Source organism: Zootermopsis nevadensis, unplaced genomic scaffold (assembly GCF_977971745.1).
Source record: "Zootermopsis nevadensis isolate Lab colony 2312 unplaced genomic scaffold, Znev_1.0 Znev_ptg000003l, whole genome shotgun sequence".
Taxonomy (NCBI): Eukaryota; Metazoa; Arthropoda; class Insecta; order Blattodea; family Termopsidae; genus Zootermopsis; species Zootermopsis nevadensis.
The window spans coordinates 9,817,621-9,839,186 of NW_028259135.1; the positions used below are offsets into that span (position 1 = coordinate 9,817,621).

The 21,566-nt window shown below is 37.7% G+C and overlaps 1 protein-coding gene across 6 annotated transcripts in view; it reads right to left on the reverse strand.

Annotated features, from left to right (window-relative positions):
• The window catches only part of Vps13D (vacuolar protein sorting 13D), a 56,430-nt gene extending 36,089 nt beyond the window's left edge, over window positions 1-20,341 (reverse strand). For 5 of the 6 annotated variants that reach the window (XR_015533546.1, XM_022077126.2, XM_022077127.2 and 2 more), the window contains exons 1-28: window positions 20,199-20,341; window positions 18,720-18,883; window positions 18,185-18,375; window positions 17,521-17,703; window positions 17,025-17,273; window positions 16,678-16,845; window positions 15,934-16,266; window positions 15,125-15,486; window positions 14,416-14,745; window positions 13,991-14,189; window positions 13,378-13,564; window positions 12,663-12,816; window positions 11,781-12,065; window positions 11,121-11,268; window positions 10,347-10,525; window positions 9,846-10,009; window positions 8,686-8,907; window positions 7,292-7,627; window positions 6,409-6,651; window positions 5,887-6,055; window positions 5,068-5,286; window positions 4,696-4,941; window positions 4,026-4,239; window positions 3,048-3,321; window positions 2,544-2,680; window positions 1,663-1,915; window positions 780-949; window positions 30-201 (exon numbers count right to left, since the gene is read on the reverse strand). Coding sequence is in view for 5 of the 6 variants with exons in the window: in XM_022077126.2 (XP_021932818.1) it covers window positions 30-201; window positions 780-949; window positions 1,663-1,915; window positions 2,544-2,680; window positions 3,048-3,321; window positions 4,026-4,239; window positions 4,696-4,941; window positions 5,068-5,286; window positions 5,887-6,055; window positions 6,409-6,651; window positions 7,292-7,627; window positions 8,686-8,907; window positions 9,846-10,009; window positions 10,347-10,525; window positions 11,121-11,268; window positions 11,781-12,065; window positions 12,663-12,816; window positions 13,378-13,564; window positions 13,991-14,189; window positions 14,416-14,745; window positions 15,125-15,486; window positions 15,934-16,266; window positions 16,678-16,845; window positions 17,025-17,273; window positions 17,521-17,703; window positions 18,185-18,375; window positions 18,720-18,816 (5,884 nt within the window). In the remaining variant the exon portion in view is untranslated. Of the gene's footprint in view, window positions 1-29; window positions 202-779; window positions 950-1,662; window positions 1,916-2,543; window positions 2,681-3,047; window positions 3,322-4,025; window positions 4,240-4,695; window positions 4,942-5,067; window positions 5,287-5,886; window positions 6,056-6,408; window positions 6,652-7,291; window positions 7,628-8,685; window positions 8,908-9,845; window positions 10,010-10,346; window positions 10,526-11,120; window positions 11,269-11,780; window positions 12,066-12,662; window positions 12,817-13,377; window positions 13,565-13,990; window positions 14,190-14,415; window positions 14,746-15,124; window positions 15,487-15,933; window positions 16,267-16,677; window positions 16,846-17,024; window positions 17,274-17,520; window positions 17,704-18,184; window positions 18,376-18,719; window positions 18,884-19,818; window positions 20,157-20,198 lie in introns of those variants that run through there. The other variant, XM_022077125.2, reaches the window with a different exon arrangement.
• Between the last annotated feature and the right edge of the window lie 1,225 nt (window positions 20,342-21,566).

The window sequence follows — 21,566 nt, forward strand, 5'->3', positions numbered from 1 at the left end:
TTCAGTTTACTCTAACGTCAATACGATACCTTTATCAGTCAAATTCTTTTCTGACGGAACAGACTGCCAGGCAGTGCTTGTCCTGTGTTTTCCTGTTGGACTGTCAGGGCCCAGTCCAAAGAAATCCAGAATCACAACCCAGGACTCAACATTCACAATAATGTCAAGTGAATTAAAGTCTACGTTCACAGAGCGATCCAGCTAAAATGAAAAAAGTGTTAAAGGGGTAAAGAAAATAATTATTGCATTCAAATTATACAACATTCAACTAATAAAACAAATTACTGACAACAGTAATTCAAACAGAAACATTTATTAACCAACAAGAATTATGACAAAGAAAAATATTCCAATATTCAATTGACTTTCAATAAAGGTAATATTATATTTTTTCTTACAAATACTGGTAAGCTATACATTATTTCATAAAATAAATAATTTATGGTATTACATGTATGATAGTAGTCATTATTAATGAGTTAATATAGTCTAGGAAAAACCAAATTTATTAAGTAAGATAAGACACAGACAAAAGAAATCTTAAATGCAATCTGTTACAGGTAAAACCATGAGCTGAGAATTCTTAAGCGGGTGTTACTGGTCGTAACAGTAGAAGCGTATCACAAGAACTTAAATCCAACTACTATAGCTGTAAATTAATGTTCAATATTAAAAGATAAATTAAAATTATCCACATCCCTTGTAAAAAATATCCTAAGATCATTATTTATAATGAAAACATTTATAAGTATGAAAATAGAGTCATGAGAAATACGTACCCCTTCATAATGAGATATGAAGTTTGGAGCATCTTTATCAACAAGCATCATATTGATGTGTACCAGGTTATCTTCCCTATACATACCGGCCGGCGAGCCAGAGATACGAGGCGATGGTGGGGGAGTGCACGGATATTCCACATTTTTGGGTCGCTTCATTGGTGGTTTGACTGCAGAGACCAAGCGACATGTGAGATTTGAGATTTTTACATCAGTGAGAATGAATATTGTAATCTCAGTTTCGGTGCCACGTACGCACATCAGTAGGTGCCGATGTTTTCGCCTTCTGCCCTGAAGATGAGATAGAATGTTTCTCCAAAATGGTGGCACCTACCAACGAGTCTACACGGTGTCAAACCCCAGAATAACAACAATAACAAACAATGTGTACTCATCAAACAGAGAGAGCGTGATATTTTCAGTTTACAGTTGTCTGAAGGAGGTACAGACGAAAAGTGTTATCACATGAAACTTTGAAATATAAACTAAAAAATGACAAAATAAACATGACAGGAAGAGATCATATGGAAGTCCCATTAATATATGGGAGAATAACATTAAAATGGATATTAGAGGAAAATGGTGGGTGCAGACTCAATTCACATGACTCATGACATGAACTCGTGGCTGGCTTTAGCAAACATGGCAATCAACATCTGTTTTAACACTTCATGGTGATTCATTATTGATGCTTAACCTGCTTTTGTGTGTTGACTTGGTGCAGCAGATGGTTCACTGGCAAAATTGTATCAGAACTCACAAGCAGGTTCAACATCACAGTAATAAATATTTGGTCCCATAAAAAATTTGGAATTTCCTGGCCAGCTGAGCAACTATTAGCACCTCAAGAACTGGTATACTGACTCAGATAATTTGTACTCACCTGATTTACTTCTTGCGGTGTTAGTGAATGCTCCATAAACAGTCTCTGTTTCCAAATGATCTGGCAAAGAACCGTGACGATTATTTATAGGTCGATGATTCAAAAAGTTTGGACATGATTTAGAATAAAACTCTGGCGAGCGATTCAAAAACTTGACCTCCGATTCTTTTGCCGAAGATGACACTACAATCCGACGATGCTTAGAATCAGCTTCGACGGACAGATCTTCCATCAGAAGTGAACGAAGAGACATCTGAACACATTAAGAGACAACGGTATTAGATTTTCATTGATATACATTGTCTATATACACTGTGACATATGTAAAATAAAACTGAAGAGCTGCTTTTTTAATTACTCTGGAGTAACTCTACACACCCCATAGCGCCTGTTACATTATATTCTAAAGGGCTCTTTTGTCCTTCTTAGGTTCAAATATTTTTCTGAGCACTTGGTTTTCACATACTCGTGCTAATGTTATTTAAAAACACAAGATCACACTTCACACCCATATAAAACTGAAATGAATAATAATAACACGTGGAAGTTAGCAATAGTGTATGTAAAATAAAACTGTATGGGTAACCTAGTTTTGTTAGAATAGTGAAATATACAAGGGAAAAGACGACGGAGACATGGATTGCATACAGAAAATTGCGGGGAAACTTCTTGGTAAAGAATGGATCTTAGGGAGACAGGTTGTGAGGATCAGAGGTGGATGAAACTGGTTGCGGATTCTGAAAAAAAAAGTAGGCTTGGGTGGAGGAAGTGTTGAATCTTAAGGTTCTACTACCACAGAATTAGTTAATTAGTTATTGGTTTAGAAACAAGGCGCAAGATGATAAATATGTTATTCTGTGACTGACTTCTGAAGCACTTACCTGTATATGAGTCTCGTATCTGTGCGATTTATCATACTGAACGCTGAAATCTCGAAATGACAGATCCACTAAACCTTGCTCTCCAGTTCCTAAATCACCCCGAAGCTCAAATGTGAATACTGGAAGATCAAATGATACTGAAATACAAACAAAATTTCAACATAATCTTCTTTTCAAAAAAATTTTCTTCATTTGTGTTAAATTTTTATAATTCCATCTGAATTACCTTTGCATTATATAAGACATGAGATTAATGCAGTAAAGATGTTATTGTTGGTTTCTTGGATTTTAACATCGTCAGGATTTGCAGAAAAATACCAACGCTTGGAAGCAACATACTACCTCCATCTTCAGGACTGAAAATGGCACCTACCTACAAGTCCTGACAATGTTAAATCCCAAGAAACCAACAATGATATCTCAGCACTAACTTTCAACATGTGCGTCTGAATGTGCATATACAGATAGTGTACGTTATAAAAGAAACAGAAGCAACTGTATTACCTTTCAGCGTAAGCGTGCGTTGGTTTTCGACCTTTGGCTTTCCACTGCCAACATTCAACATTCTTGCTCTCAGTGCTGGATCCATACTGAGAGTCGAGACCCCAGTGTGAAGCTCAGCCTCTTCCTCTTTAATATCGACCAGTCGACGCGAGCCGATCGGGACGGTCTCCTCAGGGGCTGATCGGGCCATGAGGCTTTCAAGCATGTCTAACAACTGTTCATACTGCTGACGAGACAGCGATACTTTCAGCGGAGTCACAACACTACCTGATATCTGGAGGACACGAATATGATGATGTAATATCAGTAAAGTCGAGTGCTACAGAGCAAGAACACATAATAAACAACTTACTGCCACTCTCATATTCAATATTCTTAAAACCAGCTGTTATTTTACTGATATACATGATCAGGTTTCCAAGGAAGAGTTTGTTTATGCTGTTAATACTTCAAACCACAGTGGCCACCTGATAGGTCCATCTGAACAAAGCCACTTGTTGGGGAATGTGGCTTCAAGGATAGATGTGACCCTGCAGTGACGATGTGGTGGAGCGCGTTGGAACAGGATTCCTGCTACCTCAGTATCGTGAAGAAATTTGGGTATAAGAAACAGTTCCAGCACATTTACGTAAATGATTTCAGTTACCGTTTTCTCAACGAAGAATGGTCCATAAATGTTTGAAACTGTAAACTTCCAGCTGTACGGTGGGAAGCTTGAATGTTTGGTCCAATGTTGGAGAGTAATTTATTTTCTAGTACATAAATTTCAATCTCTGTCCATATTACAGACTTTATTACGCTTTGCAAAAAGCCCAAATGGATAAAATATACCACAACAAAAGCTCTAAGAGATTAACATTAGTACTGATAATGGCCCTCACAACATCACAGGCCATATTATACTTGGCATCTCCGATGAGATGCAAAACAGCTACTTCATCTGTAAGCATCATCTAATAAATCAGAAATGGCCTTTACCTGAACAACATCTTGCTTCTCTATCTCTTGGAATTCTGTACCAGCATCCTCCCCCATGAGTAGAGTTGGCAGGCTGTCAGACTGTTTCATGACACTGCGACCCATATCACGATCAATTACAAGCTGAATCACAGTATCATGAAGTATTGGTTTACCATCTTCAGCACATCTGTACAGCCTGTCTGCGCGAACGAGAGGGTAGTCTCCATCTGGACTGAAAGACGTATCAAATATTTTGGTACAAATATAAGTTCTAAATATCAGTTGTTTGTCATGGCTTAAGAAAGTGACAATATGAAATTGTAATTTGATTTAAAATAGGAGACATATTTCGACAGACATATAAAATATATTACGTATAAGACGAATGGAAAACACATCAATCATATTCCATCTGCCCTCCTGAAAAGAACAATCAAGCAGATGGAGTAATTGCCATCTAACACAATCTCGCTAATGCTTTGAAGTTAGTTTTTTATTACTTGTAATTCAACTGTATATTAATAGATGGCACAACTATGAAAAATATTTGGTTTTAAATATTTTGCATGTATCTTGATCTTCCAAGTTAATTTAATCGTCACAAAACAGTCTGACAATTCTCTAAGAATGTAGCACTGCATCTGATAATAAGAGGCTTACACGGATAAAATTTATAACACAAACATACTGCAGATATGAAGTATCCTTGACATTTCTCTTTTCGGTATCCAGGGAATACAAGTTCATATCGCGGACCTCAACGTTGTATCGCTCTCGTCTGCTCATTCCCCACAGATCTTCGCGGTCCTGGAAATCCGGGCTAGACATGCAGTGGTTGTTGACTGTAATTTTTCCAAGGTGAGCTACAAAGACTTGATGACTCTGAGGCGAACGTGGCAGTACAACAACAGGCGTATCCAAAACAATATCCAACCTGAAAATATTATTCCTTCATTTCAATAATTACATCGGTGTTTTCACAGCGACTTTACTTGTATTAAGTCAGCATTTTCACTACATTTAAAGTTACTATTAAAGCAGAAAATGACCTAATACTAACTTGATATCAAGAAGGAGATCAAGGGATTCATCATCCATGCTGGGGCTGAATGGTGTGTGTGGGGTAGTACCCCTACTACTAGACATCCCTTCTAGTTGCTCAAATGATTGCGAGATACTTCGCCTTCTTCGACGAGGTGACATTTCCCAGCCTGATCCACCATACAATGAAGAAGACAGGCGACTATTCATATACAAAGTTTGTGCCAGGGCTTCTGTCCTGAAAGTTGACGCTAACTGTGAGATGTCCACACAGTAAGAAAATTATACTTTTACGACTATCATGGTTTCCCCAACTACTTATTTTTCTAAGGCAAAAATTATATAATACACAGATAAAATTAAATTGCATGCAGAACATAAAAGTTATTTAATGAGATACAATATTCTATCCTTTCAGTTCGTCCTCCAAATACACACGGCACCACAACCAAAAAGACCACAGTTAACAAACGCTGTCTACTGATAAAATTTGTTTCTCAAACGCCCTCAAGCCCTGTTTTTCCTTACAATAAGAAACCAAGTTTCATGCCCATATAGAACAACAGGTAAAATTACAGCTTACATCTACCTTATTTTAAACTGAAAGGCACGACGCAACAACAAAATACTAAACAGATGATGGCCATCTTCTAGCACCATGAAGTCTGGCAAGAAGTTTACTGACATTTCACAGGTGCATACTGCCTCCATCATCAGGGTAATCCAACCAAACTATATGACTCTCAAACCCTTAAGACAGTCATCCTCATACTTGCTACTGTGACAACTTCAAATCCTACAAAATAATGAAGTGCCTCGTCGCTGTCGCTCATGTTACCTGGCATGCACTAATCCCATGGCCATTTCTGTAGCGGCAGACTTGATGGAACGTGCCACGTTGGTTAGGTACTGCTTGAATTCGGTGGCGCAAGACTGAAGCTCGGTCACAAACTGTGGGGAATGAGTATACCAAACTGATGCCATGCGTACCTTGATCTCTGCGCAGTCTGTAATAAAAGATATTTGGTATATAAGATGTTTAGTTCACCAATTACTTATGATTCAAAAGAGAACCTGGAAGCCTTGTGATAACACTGGACTCTAATACAGTCAGATTTGATTCTTGGTCAGAGCCGAGTGTCGATATTTCCCGCTCACAGACTTAAGCCTTCGACTCTGCACACACAAATTTGGGAGAGTGACATATACTAGCCACCCCCCCCCCCCCCCAATGGTTCAAACCCCTACTGTCAACATTGAACATTGTTTGCACTCACTTTTTTTTAAATGGTTATAAAATCAAGCTCACAAGATCCAGCTTGTTTCACTGATATGAGATTAATAAGTACAAGCACGTTACCTGGTTCTGCTCTTTCGAGAGGTCTGCGCACATTAAAACTGAATGCCCGGTTCTCTTCGGTGTTCACCAGAGACTGCTGACACATGCTATAGAGCTCCGCATCAAGACAGCTTATAAGATCAATATTCCTTTCTATAAGTGGATCTTTTCCAAGACTCAAGATCCTTTGGTGCATCTGACCTTCGGGAGTAAGATCCAACACCTGGAGCCCTCCAAGAGAGCCCTCTACCACAATATCTTGACCTACAAACATTTCACAGACAACTGGTAAGATATGAAAGAAGTTTTCAAATGTAATCATTGTAATTCTACGCCCAATGAGTAAGATCCCGTTCTACGTACCACTGTTGCTATTCTGTGTCGTAATACCACGTGAATGTGCACCGATGTTTTGGTGGAAGAAGATGGAGTCAGTATGCTCCTCCAAAATGACGACAGCTACGTACTAATCCACATGGTATAACAACCCAGAAGGCCAACACCAACATTTTCACTGCCATGTGATTAATACCTTTAATTATGTTTAATACCTTTTACAGGTGACTCTCATTATACACTTTAGCTGTCTGCATTTTTTCAAATCTGTAGTTTCATTTCAGTACCATAAGAGGCATGAGTATTCCATACACAACTATGACAAAAGCTGCCACAGAGACTCAGTGAGTTTCACGAACTCGCCCCACTACAAAAGACTACAAATTATGGTTTCTCATGCCATATCAATCAGAAAATCCATGAGTATGTTGCACATCTCCTGCTTTCATGCGTTTTTAACATGAGTGATGATTCACAGTAATGCAACCCCTACATATAACAAGAGTGACCTGGACTTATTTATATCAAATCACTAGCTTGGACTGCCCTTTTCAAATCAGTCGCTTACCAACGGTGACCTGAATTTTTGCTTCTGTCATTGTTGCTGTTCCAATTTTTCGTCCTACGATACCACAGTCTTTTATCACAGCTCGTAATAAAAGAACGTTCAGGCGGTGAAAGTCGAAAGTAAGTTCAGTACGTATGATTGGTCCTCCATGACTCAGTCCACTACTTGCTGCTACGTCTTCCTGTGGAGTCGAACACACTTCAACCTGACTAGACGCAGTACTGGTATCAATATTATTAACTGGAGCCACATGTGGTGGTCTCTTAGGACCAGGTTTCAGTTGCGGGAAAACTCTACGCGTGAATCCCATTAACTCCACTATGGTTTCTTGGTTCGCTAAAATCAAAATGAAAAAAATTCCTTTTACTATTCAGCTAAGAATGATCTGGGATTTTCATGGTAATGAGTCCAAAGATGGCTGTGTAGTATGGTAGAAGTTCACCATTTCAGAGGTCCTTGCTGCCTTAATCATCAGGCTGATGAGTCCTGATGAAGGAGGCAGCAAGGACCTTTGAAACATTGGTAAACTTCTACCAAACTACACAGTGCTACGAACCAGAAGACAGCCATCTACTATTCAGCTGTTTATAAACTTGAATCACTGAATATATTCTGAAGAAAATTATGTGATAAACATGAGCACGTATTTAGGCACGTGTAATCTTAAAAACAGAAGACTGACACATGTAAAAAATTCTTAACTGTGATTAAATTTGCTCTTTTTCAATATTTATTTCCCTTTGTTCAATTATCCGTACTGTTCTTTGTGACACACTGGTACCAGACGAGTTTATACTTCATTATAGTTTAAATATTACATGTCATACAACATACGACTGATTAAGTTAAATACCACTGACGCTGATCCACTTGTTTAAACTGCACTCCATTCCATTGTGCGTGGAGTAATAAAGGATGAACACAGAGAAACAAGAGTGTGAAAAACTAACGATGCTGCAAAAATTGTACTTTGTTTGAAACATTGCGAACTATCAGTTCATAATTTCAAAGAGTGAATAATTCTTGTCGGCAGTGACGAAACCGCTGCCTCTTAATACAGCTCAATGTCCCCTCTTTATTCCACGGATGTGACTGGCAAACTCCGGTCTCGGTTCTCCTCATAACCCTACGTAAACCACCTACTTCCTAACACCTCTCACTTAAACTCTAAAGATGGAGGCTGTATGTTCCTCAAAAACCATTGGAATCCAGCCAAAAGTCTACACAGCGCAACAACCCAGGAAACTATCACCTAAACTTCAACAGTTCAGAAAGCATTCAACAAGGAAGCACCAAAGTTACGATAAACATAAAGAGGAGTTTGAGGCTAGTACATGGATTAAGTAGCCTTTTACACAGAGACAAGTTAAGGCATAGCGCACGCTCAACAGTACCTATAATGTCCAGATTATTGAAATGTACAGACGCAGTCTGTAGCGCCTTTCCACTTCCCTCATTAGACGGTGCATTGGCACTGACGATAAATACTTCGACTGTGATGAGTGCCTCTGTGTCAAGCATATCCAAGTTGATTGAAGGTGGGAGGTCAGCTGAATTGTGGGGAGGAGACCCTAGTTGTGGGGGGGATGACGGGACGCCACCAGCTGGCGATACAGCTGAAATAAGCAACATTACCATTAACAGGTTTTGATCTTGAAACACGCCATGTAATGCAATAAAGCTACTTACAATAGTACAGTGTGATTATAGATAATCTTTACACTTTCAAAAATTTATTCAAAGATACATTCCTCTGAAATACTGGTAACCACTTACATAAATACAAGGCACCACAAACCAGAAGAACACAACTGGCAGCCAACAAGTTAAATGTCATTAGGCCTATCCATGTGTAATGTAGGACTTAAAACTGAAGTAAACACAACTTCCACAATGTAATACTTACATAATACAATGGTTACACACTAATTTTATTAAAAATCTTTAAAAGAATTTAAATATAACAATAAGAGTTAAATTAACCCCATACTGCCCACAAAATCAACAAAATTAAAAATCAGTCAACAAAATTCAACGTATGTCTAATACAACTAATATCATGGAAGTTTGCCCCATAGTGCCATTACTTGTAGAACAAGAGAGAGACACATGATGCAACTAACAGGCGTTGGTTTTTTCTTCAATTTTTTAATGTACTGGATACTGGGATACTGGGAACGACCCATTCTTCAAGTGCCAAAGCATTGCGGGTCCCAACTTTTCGTGGGCTCGATCTATGGACATTCGGTAGGACTCCTTGGACGAGGGATCGGCCCGTCGCAAGGCCTCTACCTGTACACAGGACAGCAGAAAAACGCGGATAGACATCCATGGCTTGAGTAGGATTTGAACCCATGGTCCCAGCGACCAAGCAGCAGAAGGCCCACGCCTCAGACCGCGTGGCCACTGCGGACCCCATTTTTTAATGTATCTTAAATAAAGGCAACAGGCTTCTTCAATTCCAGCACCAGTTATAATAATAAAAAAATTAAAATAATCCGAACACCGAACATCATATTCTTCTATAATAGTGGCAACATAATACAGTACCAACCTCTAGCTGCTGAAGCAGGGTCATTCTGCAAACTGGACAATGCTTGTGTCAGTGCGATAGGAGACGTTGCTTTAAGAGCCTTGGAACCAAGGGGGTCTGGTGAAGCAGGCGATACTGGTGATGTAGGTTCACTGTCAATCAGGCTTCCACTCACACTATCCATCCTGAATTGTAAATTATATGTCAAGCTTTTACTTACGTCATGCTTTACTTATGATGTCATGGTCTAACAAAACTTAATTCACTGACACATTCAGGATAGCAATTTAAGACACAAACCTTACAAGAGAACTGAACACAAAAAACTAAAAAATTACACTAACACTTAAACTTGGCACTACAACTATAATTTTCTCAGACAAATCCATGTACCTGGGCCAAACATTACATATGCCTAATTTTAAGTACATTTATAAGCAGAATTAAAATGTATTACCAAATGTATTTACCCTTAAGAACAACAATTTTGAGCTACAGAACTGCACAAACTTTGCTACTTACCCAACATGCTTATGACTAGCAACCAAGAGTTCGAAGTCTGGTCCAAACATCTGCAGGGCATCGACGAGCAACAGGCTATGAACGCTCAGACAGATTCTGGTGTCATATGGTCGCTTCGTGTAAGCTGCTCTCACCCCTGACACCTGCAATTCTGCAACACATCGACCACGAGACTGGACCTGCAGCGAAACAACTTTGCATTAATTTCCTTACAGATTCAGTACTTTACTATCTCAGAGAAGGAAGATCCAGAGTCCTTTAAATTCCCATGTGTGAATCAGGACATAAATATGATAAAATTTAAGTAACCAATCAGTACTGTAAAGTATAATTTCACCAAAGTTTAAATATATATGATTTGTAACATAAATTGAGAAGCTTTTTGAATTTACATACTTGTCCAGATTTCTAGATTTTTCTTTCAAACACTCAAACTGCAGTATGACAAAGTCTTCTTCTTCTTCTTCATCTTCTTTTATGTATTAAGCACTTACATTTTATCTCTCCATCTTATTTTTTTGGGTATCTCAACAGACTTATATTCCATAATTAATTCAGACAGCTGACAAAACCAACGATAACAATAAATTTCTTATGGGATTTAAATGCCTTTGCTGAAGGTTTAACTTTCTTCTGATGCAAGTTTTATTCTATTCTTTTTACCCGATAGAACTGCATTTTGTCTGGACTTTATGCACACTTTTAAGCAGATCATAATCAGATTCATTTGTAAAACTGCAGAAGAGTTGCTGAGCTAGGAAATGGTATAAATACCTCAAGAGCCATCTGATTAATACTGAACTGAAGCATAACGAGACAAGCCGCTTCTCTGCCGGCCCATTCCTGTGATTCTGCGGAATTACATGAATCTGCGCCTGCCATATTTTCACCTACACTGTCATCACATGAAGTGTGCTGAGATCTGAAAGACAAGTCATTTTAACTTAATCAAAGCATAAATGGGAAGATTACACCAAATGAATTTTAGAGAAACAAGTTGTGCACATGCAAACTCAATTCATTTTATTTTCTTTTTTCAGTTCATTTAACAACACTTGGCACATATATAGCATCAAATGATCGGGTTATTAATGAAATTGCAAAGGATACAGAAGGAAGTGATTATAGCCTAATTTAAAGCACTACTCACGGCATCTGCCTGGAGGGACTGAGGGAAACCATAGAAAACCTGAGTCGAGACAGCTGGTCTCAAATAAAAACAGTAATATCTGGGTTTAAATGATGGAAAAATCATAACTTTTTATACTAATAAGGCCAAAGTTTTAAAACAAAATACACTGCAATAAATCAGTTCAATTCCTGTTTTCAAACCAGTCCATGCCTTTAAATTACATTACATATAATCTGTTACGATGAGAAAAAGGGCCTTCGTCATTTCAAACAAAGTTTGCAATTAAGAGATTAAATACTCACCTAAATGGTGAAGGAAGTCCCTTGCCACTAATAATAGCTGCCATAGTTCTCAAAGCATCAATTTTCTGTTCATTAACATGAACGACCAATCGAGGTAAATTTCCAGAGACGGTGAGAACCGGAAACTGAGGATCAGTCGTGAATACCACTCTGTGTTCGACTTGCAACGAAATGTTGAAGCGATCAAGGACATGCAGGGTGGACGTGCCACGCTGGTGGGCATACTTGAAGTTATCACGCACACGGCCAACAAGAATCTGAAGGTCTCCAAGGTCCACGGTATACCTGCAAGCACATCTTATACCTCATACCTCATCTTGGATCAATTTACATTGTTTTTAAAATATTAAACTCAGGTGATACGATTAACAACAAAATAAAAATCGGTATTGCAGAATCAAAATTAAAAATTGTAAAAATAACAGCAGAACTACAATTAAATTTAAGAATCCAATTATTTTATACGTCGTGCTCTGGCAGATTAGCAGACTTTTCTTGCTGCTGAGGAAAAAAGTTAGATTTTGTGTTAAAGTGTGTTTTATGTCATGCATAACATTAGCAAAACCCTTCAATATGATATAAAATTTTAGGTTCTTACATGTTGACTATAGGAATACAATCTTGTAGGTGGTCACCAACACTGTTCCTCCACTTTCAATATTATTTTATTCATATATCTGAGAGATGAAATAACAAGTTCTTAGTTCTAAAGGTCTGCCAACTCTTGCAAAAAGCAACAGAATCATAATCTGTCATTTATAACAAAATCGTGTGGATCTGATCACTTAAATAAGCAAGCCTGCAACATATGCTCAAATTAAATGTTACCATACTTCTCAAATATGGCTTCAAAGTACATGATAATTACTAGGACTACTTCACCTGTCGTAGAACTTATGATGTAGTGTAAGATCAGTAAAACTGCTGTTCAGAAAATCATCTGCTTTTGGTCGAACAGGAATATCTGTTACCGTCTGACTTTCTGAAATACTAGCTTCACTACCATGTGGAGTCGAGCATGGTGTTTGAAATTCTTCTATAGGGAAATAAAACAATCATGATGTTAGAAAATTAATGCCAAAAATGACATAATTACTTACGTTCAGACCTTAAATGGTCATTTTCAGGTGGTTCTCATTAAGCGATTTAAACTAATAGATATGACTGCTAATTTTCTGTTGCTTACTTCACCACGTACTGGACTGCGTCTTAAACAGCTGACCTATTTCAGTAGAGCGGACTATGAAGATGTAGTTAATGGTTGAAAGCTGTAGTTATTAGCAGTCATATTTATTAGTTTCAAACACTAAAAGAGAAACACTTAAAGATGGGCAATTAAGGTTAAAACATGTAGCAGATTCTTAATAAACATTGAAACTATAACAAAGAATTGTTGTGTAGACAGACTGTCAACCTAACAGATGGTTTATATTCACATGATGCTTTATAGATCAATGCAGAAGCTATGAAGTCTAATATTAAGACATACAGTGGATAAGGCACTCAACAGTGAAATGACAGAGGAGTTTTACTTACTGAATCCACAGTGATGCCACAGATATATTTTCTAGCGTCAATTAAGACACAAGTCTCTCACCTTCGTCATCGCTCTCCCGAGCCTGAGATGTCGCTGTGGCACAAGCTTCTGTATCTCGCTGATTGCTGAAGTGAAACTTGCCAAAATCCACCACTACCATAATAGCATTCTTATCACAGAAATGTTCCACGAACATGATCCGAGGACCCCAAATATCCAACACCACATCCCACATTTTTCTGTCATTCTAATAACAGAAAAAGTAAATTATTTACTCCAAGAATCCACATACTAAAAATAATTTTCTTGCAGAAATTAAGAACATAAAAATCTAATGAAGAAGTGAACACATAATTTTCTTCAAAAATTCTCGCATTGTAATTGTCAAATTACATTAATTAGTTATGATCAAACCAAAACATTTATGTAGTCATGTTATTTCCCACATTTTAAAAATACTTATGACCAAATAAAACTTCCGATCACTCAAATTCATATGATTGTTGTGTTAGTACTGTTCATAACAGGAAGTTGAAAGTACCGCACTAGGGATTGTTTCAATTCCAGGACACAATACAAAATTGTTACCAGACTACACGGTTCTACAACCCAGAAGATAGCTGTCTCAATGAACTAGTTGTTTCTAAAGATGACAAAACTAACATAAAATTACCAATTTTCCTTCCAGTATCTGCTCCCAGTTCCGTATAAACTCCTGTTTTGTCTTTTGCTTCATAATCTCATAGCGATGTCGTGCAGCGCGACGAAGCTGTGTGTCTGGTGACTGATGAGGTCGTGTAAAAAAATCGACTAACCATTCAACTGCAACAGGATTGTAAACTACGTCCAGGGGACGTGACTGAACATTTAATCTGTAACAAATATCAGAAACAAAAGAAATCAATGTGCAAGTAAGTGCCTTTTCACTAAATTTATCACAGATTAGTGTTAAGGGATCATTTAGGATGCACAAAGGCAAAAAATTATGTAAACCTACCTCAGTCTGACTAGGCATTCCAAGCCAAAATGAAGTGTCACCAAACGGGTATACGTAACATTTATATGAATAATATTACAGTTTCTCTTTTGTTCGCTCACCTATAATCCATGCCAGAGTTGAAAGGCCGATACTCATAAACAAGCTTGAAAAGGGGTTCTTCTTGTTGTGCTCTGTTTGAAACAGAGTTTTGACTACGCAACCTGACGAGACTTGGAGTATAAGTGCGGTTAGAAACTCCTCCATGCCCCAATAATGATCCACAGTCTTGATCATGAGGTCCGACCAATTGTGGGAAAGCCGTATCATGCGTCAGATGATCATGAAGAAACATGGCTCCTAGACTAATCTGAAATTTGTGAGAGCCTGAACGTGGTCGGGATTCTAGGCCCAATTTTACATTTTCAAACTGAAGCACCATCAAGGGCACCCTGTAAATAAAGTTAATTTTAGTTATTACTTAACAACAGGCACTACTTAAATAGTAGTGTCTCAATTCCTCATTTTGCCCAAACCAAGTGTCTGAAAGGGGAAGTTCCCTTACTAATTTTATAAAGATAACCCTACTGAGCTCACACCTAGAAAGAATACTAATAAGTACATACTAAACAAAAAATTAAAAGACAGACTGAGAGAATATTTATGTAACATCACTGTCAATAAATAAGACTGCAAGGCCCCAAATGATAAATTTGAAATGGTATGGAAGAAAGTGGTCATAGCCTAACTTAAGGTCAAAACCTGAGACATCAACCTGCAAACACTAAAAAAATCTCAATAAAAAATACAGAGAAATTGTAATTTACATACTTCTCTGTTTCATCCACATTTCCAGTCTTTTTCATAGTACATAAATTAAATGTTCCTTGCTTCAGCGTGAAGTTGAACTGTCCAAAAACGACATCTCTCCTTAGAATTGTATTGTTTTCTACAGAGTCAGCTAAGACGTCAAGTATCTGATCTTCCAGTTCCATCTCTGTTTTGCTTGGAGTACTTTCCGGCCCGGGAGGCGTATCCATAGGATGAGGTGCTGAAGATGCTGCTGATGTCAAATAGTTCCATCCCCACAACTGCGGAAACCAGTAGAGCAACGTTCCTCGTCCTTGTTTGACTGGGGGTGCGGACGAAGGCATCATATCACGTTCTGGAGGACAAATTCTCCTCATGGCAACCTGTAGTAAGAAGAAAGAACAAAACTTTTCTGTTTCAACAAATTTAAACACCAATTAATACTCATATAACTATTAAGAACACAGGAGAGAATGTTTCTATTTTTTTTTAACATGTTTCACTCTGATTTATGAACAGCTTACGTGAACCATCAGGTAAAACAATACGATCTTCAAAGAATCCAATTATCTGTTATTAATTCAGTTCACAAGGTTGCATTCTACATTTCACTTCAAACTGTACACAAAACTTGACGAGTTCGTCCTGAATATTAATAACGACTACAGCCAGGACAAAGTATTTTATTTATACATTCATTAACGTTTATCAAAAAGAGTGTGTTAGGAAAAGAGCTTCACAGAAATGTCGCTCCATACATGAAATGATTTCTTTTAAGTCAATGTTTTTAACATAAATTCTAATTAATAAATGCGTAATTAATCACCTACCTCCCTAAGTAAGCGCAGATCTTCTAGACCTCTTTCTGTTTCCATGGCATCTTTTAACTGTTTCTTATCTGGTGGTACAACTGCTGTTGGACAACTCAAGATATGAGAGTACGTTTCAACATACGCCACATTATCTCTGGCTCTCTGAAGTGCAATCTCCCAGCCTCCTGGAGATGAATGATGCCACCCACCCGTGAGACATCTCGCAGCGTAAAGCCACCAAGCACGTGCATCGTCACGTACCGAGACATCTGGTCGCCATTTGCGATAACGACAGCATTTTTCAATAACTTGCAGGCCCTTCACACACCCCACCATTTGACCATACTGCCACTGGGCGGAAAGAAGTTAAAAAATCATGACAGGCATACAAAAAACTTACGCCAAGATCGCCTGCCACGTGACGTTTACTATAAAAACACACAAAGTTAACAGTTACCTCTCTGTATTTTATTTCACTGAGTTGTATTTATCTGACTCATTAAATTCCGCGGAGGACAGTGTATTTCGAGAACAATGAATTCCTTGCCTTTTATGAAATATTTAAGTCGCTCACTAAGTCAAGAAGTTTCCTGCCGCTCCCTATTTAAGTCAATCTTAACACCTATCCTCCCCATCTGCACCTGCACTGAGTTTTGCCTTTTCTAAAGGTTTTCTGGCCAAATTTTGCTCTGAGACCCAAGTTCTTACTATATTAAATTAAAGCTAAAACTTAACTTGATTAGAAAGTCTTCATAAACTTACATCAGTCAGAGATAGTGGTACTTCTTCAAGATGTAAATCACAAACCACTCTGGGCTGTGTTCTCGATCGAAGAGGTTGTTCGCTCCTGTTGCGTTTAATGTGCGCTTGGGCACTCACTGGAGAGAGCACAAACTGGTGTCTCAATGCCATGCACTGAGACATTGCAACCTGAACAGAAACCATAAACAAACATCCTGTTTAGCTCATACGAGGAGACTGAAATATCCACGAGAAATGGCCATTAAGTACAAGACTGCATGGGCTCCACAGCCACCCCTACATCCCTATCTAAAATCAAACATTCCGGAGCCCATCATTATACTGACTTAGCATAAATATATACTCACAGCTAATTCACCGAGCGAGAGGCCACCCAGTAGCTGATCGTCAGTTAATTTATCCCAGTAAATAGCAAATGTACTGAGTTCCATTAGCTTGAAGGACGTGTCGCCGCTATCCCAACCCACAAACCGAGGCATCCACTTGTCATCACAGCTTTGTGCTGTAAGTGATTTGATAGTTATACCTAAAGCAAACACCTGGTCAGGAACTGTTGTGGCGTCTTCATAACGAATGTGAACGTCCTTGATCTTCAGCTGAAATATAATAAAGAACGAAGTGAAAAACACCTTATAAAGTGGTTAAACTGTTTTTACTAGAAAATTATTGTATACATAATGCAAAATTGAAATACTTGTTTAATTTCTCCTTCAGGGCTATATTTTTCTATTCTTCTTCTTCTTCGTCTTCTTCTTCTTCTTCTTATTCTTGACCAACACATCTCTCTTCACAGTATAACGATCAAAGAAGTAACTTAAGTGACACATTTCTCTGAGTACCAACCTGAAGATTTTCTATGATATTGGTGACAAGACTGGTTCCAAAACTGAGCCACGATGAGTAGCTTGTCGCGTAATAACTTGATGTCTGGGCACTCTCCATCTCTGCCCGCCAACCTGCTTCCATTGCATCCAGCAAACTCAACTTGTACTCCTGAGCAACCTGCTCTTCTAATTCCTCGTCCCACTAAAAAGAATAAGCTGTCACGTTCAAACCCACTCCACGTTTCAGGTAATACAGACTATAAGAACTATAAGAACTCACAGATTTGAGATTCCCATGGCAGTAAAATGTCCATCGTAGTCTTTGGGTTGAGAACATGTAAGGACTATACAATGTCAGTGCCATGAGAACCTCAAATCTCTACAGGGAGGCAACATTATAAACAAAATGAAATGACACAAGGGCTTCAACCTTGAAGATGGAGGAAATATGAAGATGACAGCCTTCTTGGATACAAAGTAGCATATTCTTCAGGAAGCTGACTGACATTTTAGAGGTGCATCATCAGGTTAGGTTAGGTTAGATACAATAATAGCTTAAATTTCTAACTGACAGTTTATATTAGCTGGTTAATCTTGACAACAGCTGGTTCTTATCTTCAGTCATAACAAATGAAAAATTAATACTGAGGCAGAGCATTATGGAAAGTTTATATTTCACCCACCTCGGTAAGCTTCACTGGTCCAGTGATAACACAGAGCTGCTCGATATTTATTACCCATGGTGCACTGCGAATCTGAGGGACGGGAATCTGGAGTTTAACTTTCCCTATGTATCCTGCACATATCTGAATAGGCAATCCTATATGACGGAGAGCATCCTTCTTCAAAGGGAGATTCTCCAATTCCACTTCACCTTCATAAAGATGGGAAATTAGTTACTAAATTAGTCAAATCTAGATATTACAATGGGCTCAGATACCATAAACTAGAAACACAAAAGAAGTTCAGATTTGATTTAAGACTTTCATTATTTCTCTATGTCTTTGTTGGATCTGAAACGATCGTAAAAAATATATGGAGTAAAAGTACAACAGGATACTGCAAATTATTTACGATCTATGATTAAAATTCTGATAAAAGTTGGACCACTATAGAATATACAGGATTTTGAACACCAGTGTTCTTAGAAGTTTGAAGACAGAAGGGTAAAAATAGTTTTGGAACTTCTGATTTACATGAATAAAATTTTTTACATACCTTGCAAAAGCGCTACACTCAGCTGAGCAGTGTTCAAGTTTTCAACGTACTTTCCCAAATAGTTGTTTAGAACCCACGCAACAATTCTTTCCAGCATTTTTTATTCACTTACACTACCAATCACAGCACATACACGACAGTCTTAATATTCACAGCCATTATATCTGAAACAAACCAACACTTCATATTAAAAAAGTGTTGATGATGATGATGGTGGTAATGATGATGATAAATAATCTGACACATGGTCAATATAGGTTAAAATAACACACCAAGACTGATATTCAATTGAGATATTCACAGTTAAGATTAATTTGAGTTTAAAATACAGAATATGGGATAGGTCACCAACCACCACATTTCAGATTGTTCTAATCCCCACCAGGCTCCTTCTTGGCATAGTTTGGTTTGATTAGGTTAGTTTAGATCAGAAGGAACAGCACATCATTAACTAAGTACTGAAGGAAATAAAATGGTGAGGAGATAATACACAGACAAGTTGGAACTGTTCTCATGCAAAGAAGGTGTTAAAGTTATATCAAAACAAACCATGGATTAAAAAGGATAAAAATGAATGTTTAACAATACTGGCAGCATTGGACTGGAACTCTTTGCCAAAGAAAAATTAAATCACAAAGATGTATAGTGCATTCACTGATAAAAATTTCACATAAGTCACTTCCCAGATACATATTGGAACTGCATGTCTCACCACCAAGCACAAAAGTTTTCTCAAAGCACATGTTATGTATCACTCTGTAAGATCTGAGGTTCTCACAACAGTGTTAGTCTTCTGAGCAGTGACGCCATGTGGACTTTAAGATGGATATCATGGTTTCAAATGAACATACTGCCTACATCTTCTGCCCTGATGTTCAGGGCATGAGTGAGGCAGCAAGCACCTCTGGAACGTCGGTAAACTTATACCAGACTACAGGGCGAAACATCCGAGAAAACAGTCACCTTCATAATCACTGCAGTGAGAACCTGAAATCTCACATTCACTTATTACCACCATATTTTCATTGAAGATATTGCAAAACGCCACAATATTCAGATGAACTACCATGCTCTAATCTATAAATAAAAGGGTTGTTACCGCAATGAACTCAATATATTTTAGCGAAACTCTCGACCTCTTGGCAGTTTCAAACCTTAGCTTGGACATTGAGGTTATGGTCGTTTCACACAAATGTGGCGCAACTTTCGTTTCATTAGCAGCAATTTCGAAATCGAATCTTAAGTTGTCTTCAGGTTTTTAAAAACTAAAAGCTGCGTATTTATCAATACTTTAACTCTATCATGTCTTTAATTTAAAATCTCAGTGTTGTGTTGTTACGAAATAAAGAAAGTCACTACAGATTGCTTTTACTTCTAAGTAATACAATTGTTTTTCAGAGGCCTGAAAACTTTCATTTCTTTCGTTCCTTACGTATCAACACCACGTAATCAAACAAATCACTATAATATGCGTATCACCTCTCCACTCGGGATTACAGTATCTGCCCACGGAATCTGTAGAGGTAGGCAAACACGCTTAAAGGAATCCATGATCACAACTAAGAGGCGGGACCTTCGATCGCTTAGAGGCCATGGTCATATCCACAATCTGTTCAAGAGAGAAATGTTATGCATAATAAATCACAACGTAGTATTAAACACAAAATTACATATTTTTTTAGACATAGGTATGAATGTATGCTCTACTCATTTCGCAAGCAACTGGTGTTTTAGAAAGCCAAACTACAGAAGTCAGCTGGGTTGCCTAAATGCAAGGCGTTCTCTTCTCCAAGTATAATTAAGAAGATCAAATGAAGGACAACATGGGCAGGGAATGCAGCATGCACAAAAATATAACATTTTGGTTAGGGAAATAACATGGGGTGGTGTGGACTGGATTCATCTTAAAATGGTGCATGCCCTGATGATGGAGGCATCAAGGACCTCTTATATGTTGGTAAAATTCTACCCTCTACACAGTGCTACAACCCAAAAGACAACATCTACATACTTACCACTGTGAGAATCTCAAATTCTGCTGGATTAATTTTGTTTAGGATTGGGACCCGAGGGAATCTCTTGTGAACACAGAAATAAATATTTATGTTCCATAAAAGGTGGGTAATTTCTTGACTGGGAAACTATAAGATTCTCAAAGACTCTGCTCCATGGGGTTACTTATTGACATGGAAAAAAACTTCTCACTATGCCTCATATATTTAATATGCAGGTATGTAAAAAACAAAGTATCCAAAATTAAATGTAAATGGTGTTTGGAAAACAGCGGAAATACATGTTCTTGAACACATATTTTCCAAATGTTTTATATGAATTTGAATTCACCTGTGATCCTCAGCTTGTGAAAGAAATGAGCATCAAGATTTGTAATGTAGTATTAAATAAATGTATTATAAGAAGACTAATTTTAGAACAGAAATTTGTATTGTTTTCCTTTGTATTTCATTCAGTGTTCAACACCCAACAAATCAGTAACTTAGAAATTTGTAAATGTTTAGTTAGAAATTGCTTTCTAAATTTCATATTATAATTTCCTTTTCATCTTCTGCACCTTGCACTGCACTGTCATGACAGAAATAGGTGCCACGTCTGCTGACGTACAAAGACCCTTATTACTGAGGGACACACAATTCTTTCATGTTTTGTTAAATATACATCATAAGAATTGTAGAATTTAATGATACTTGTGTCTTTTGTTCAACGATCCATTCTTAAAGAAAATTATAAAAATCTTATTTCAGTTTTACAAGCAATTAATGTTATCTGGGCTGCTACGTAATTAAACTTAATTTTTTCAATGTATTTTGGTTTACACCCTCCTAAACAGAA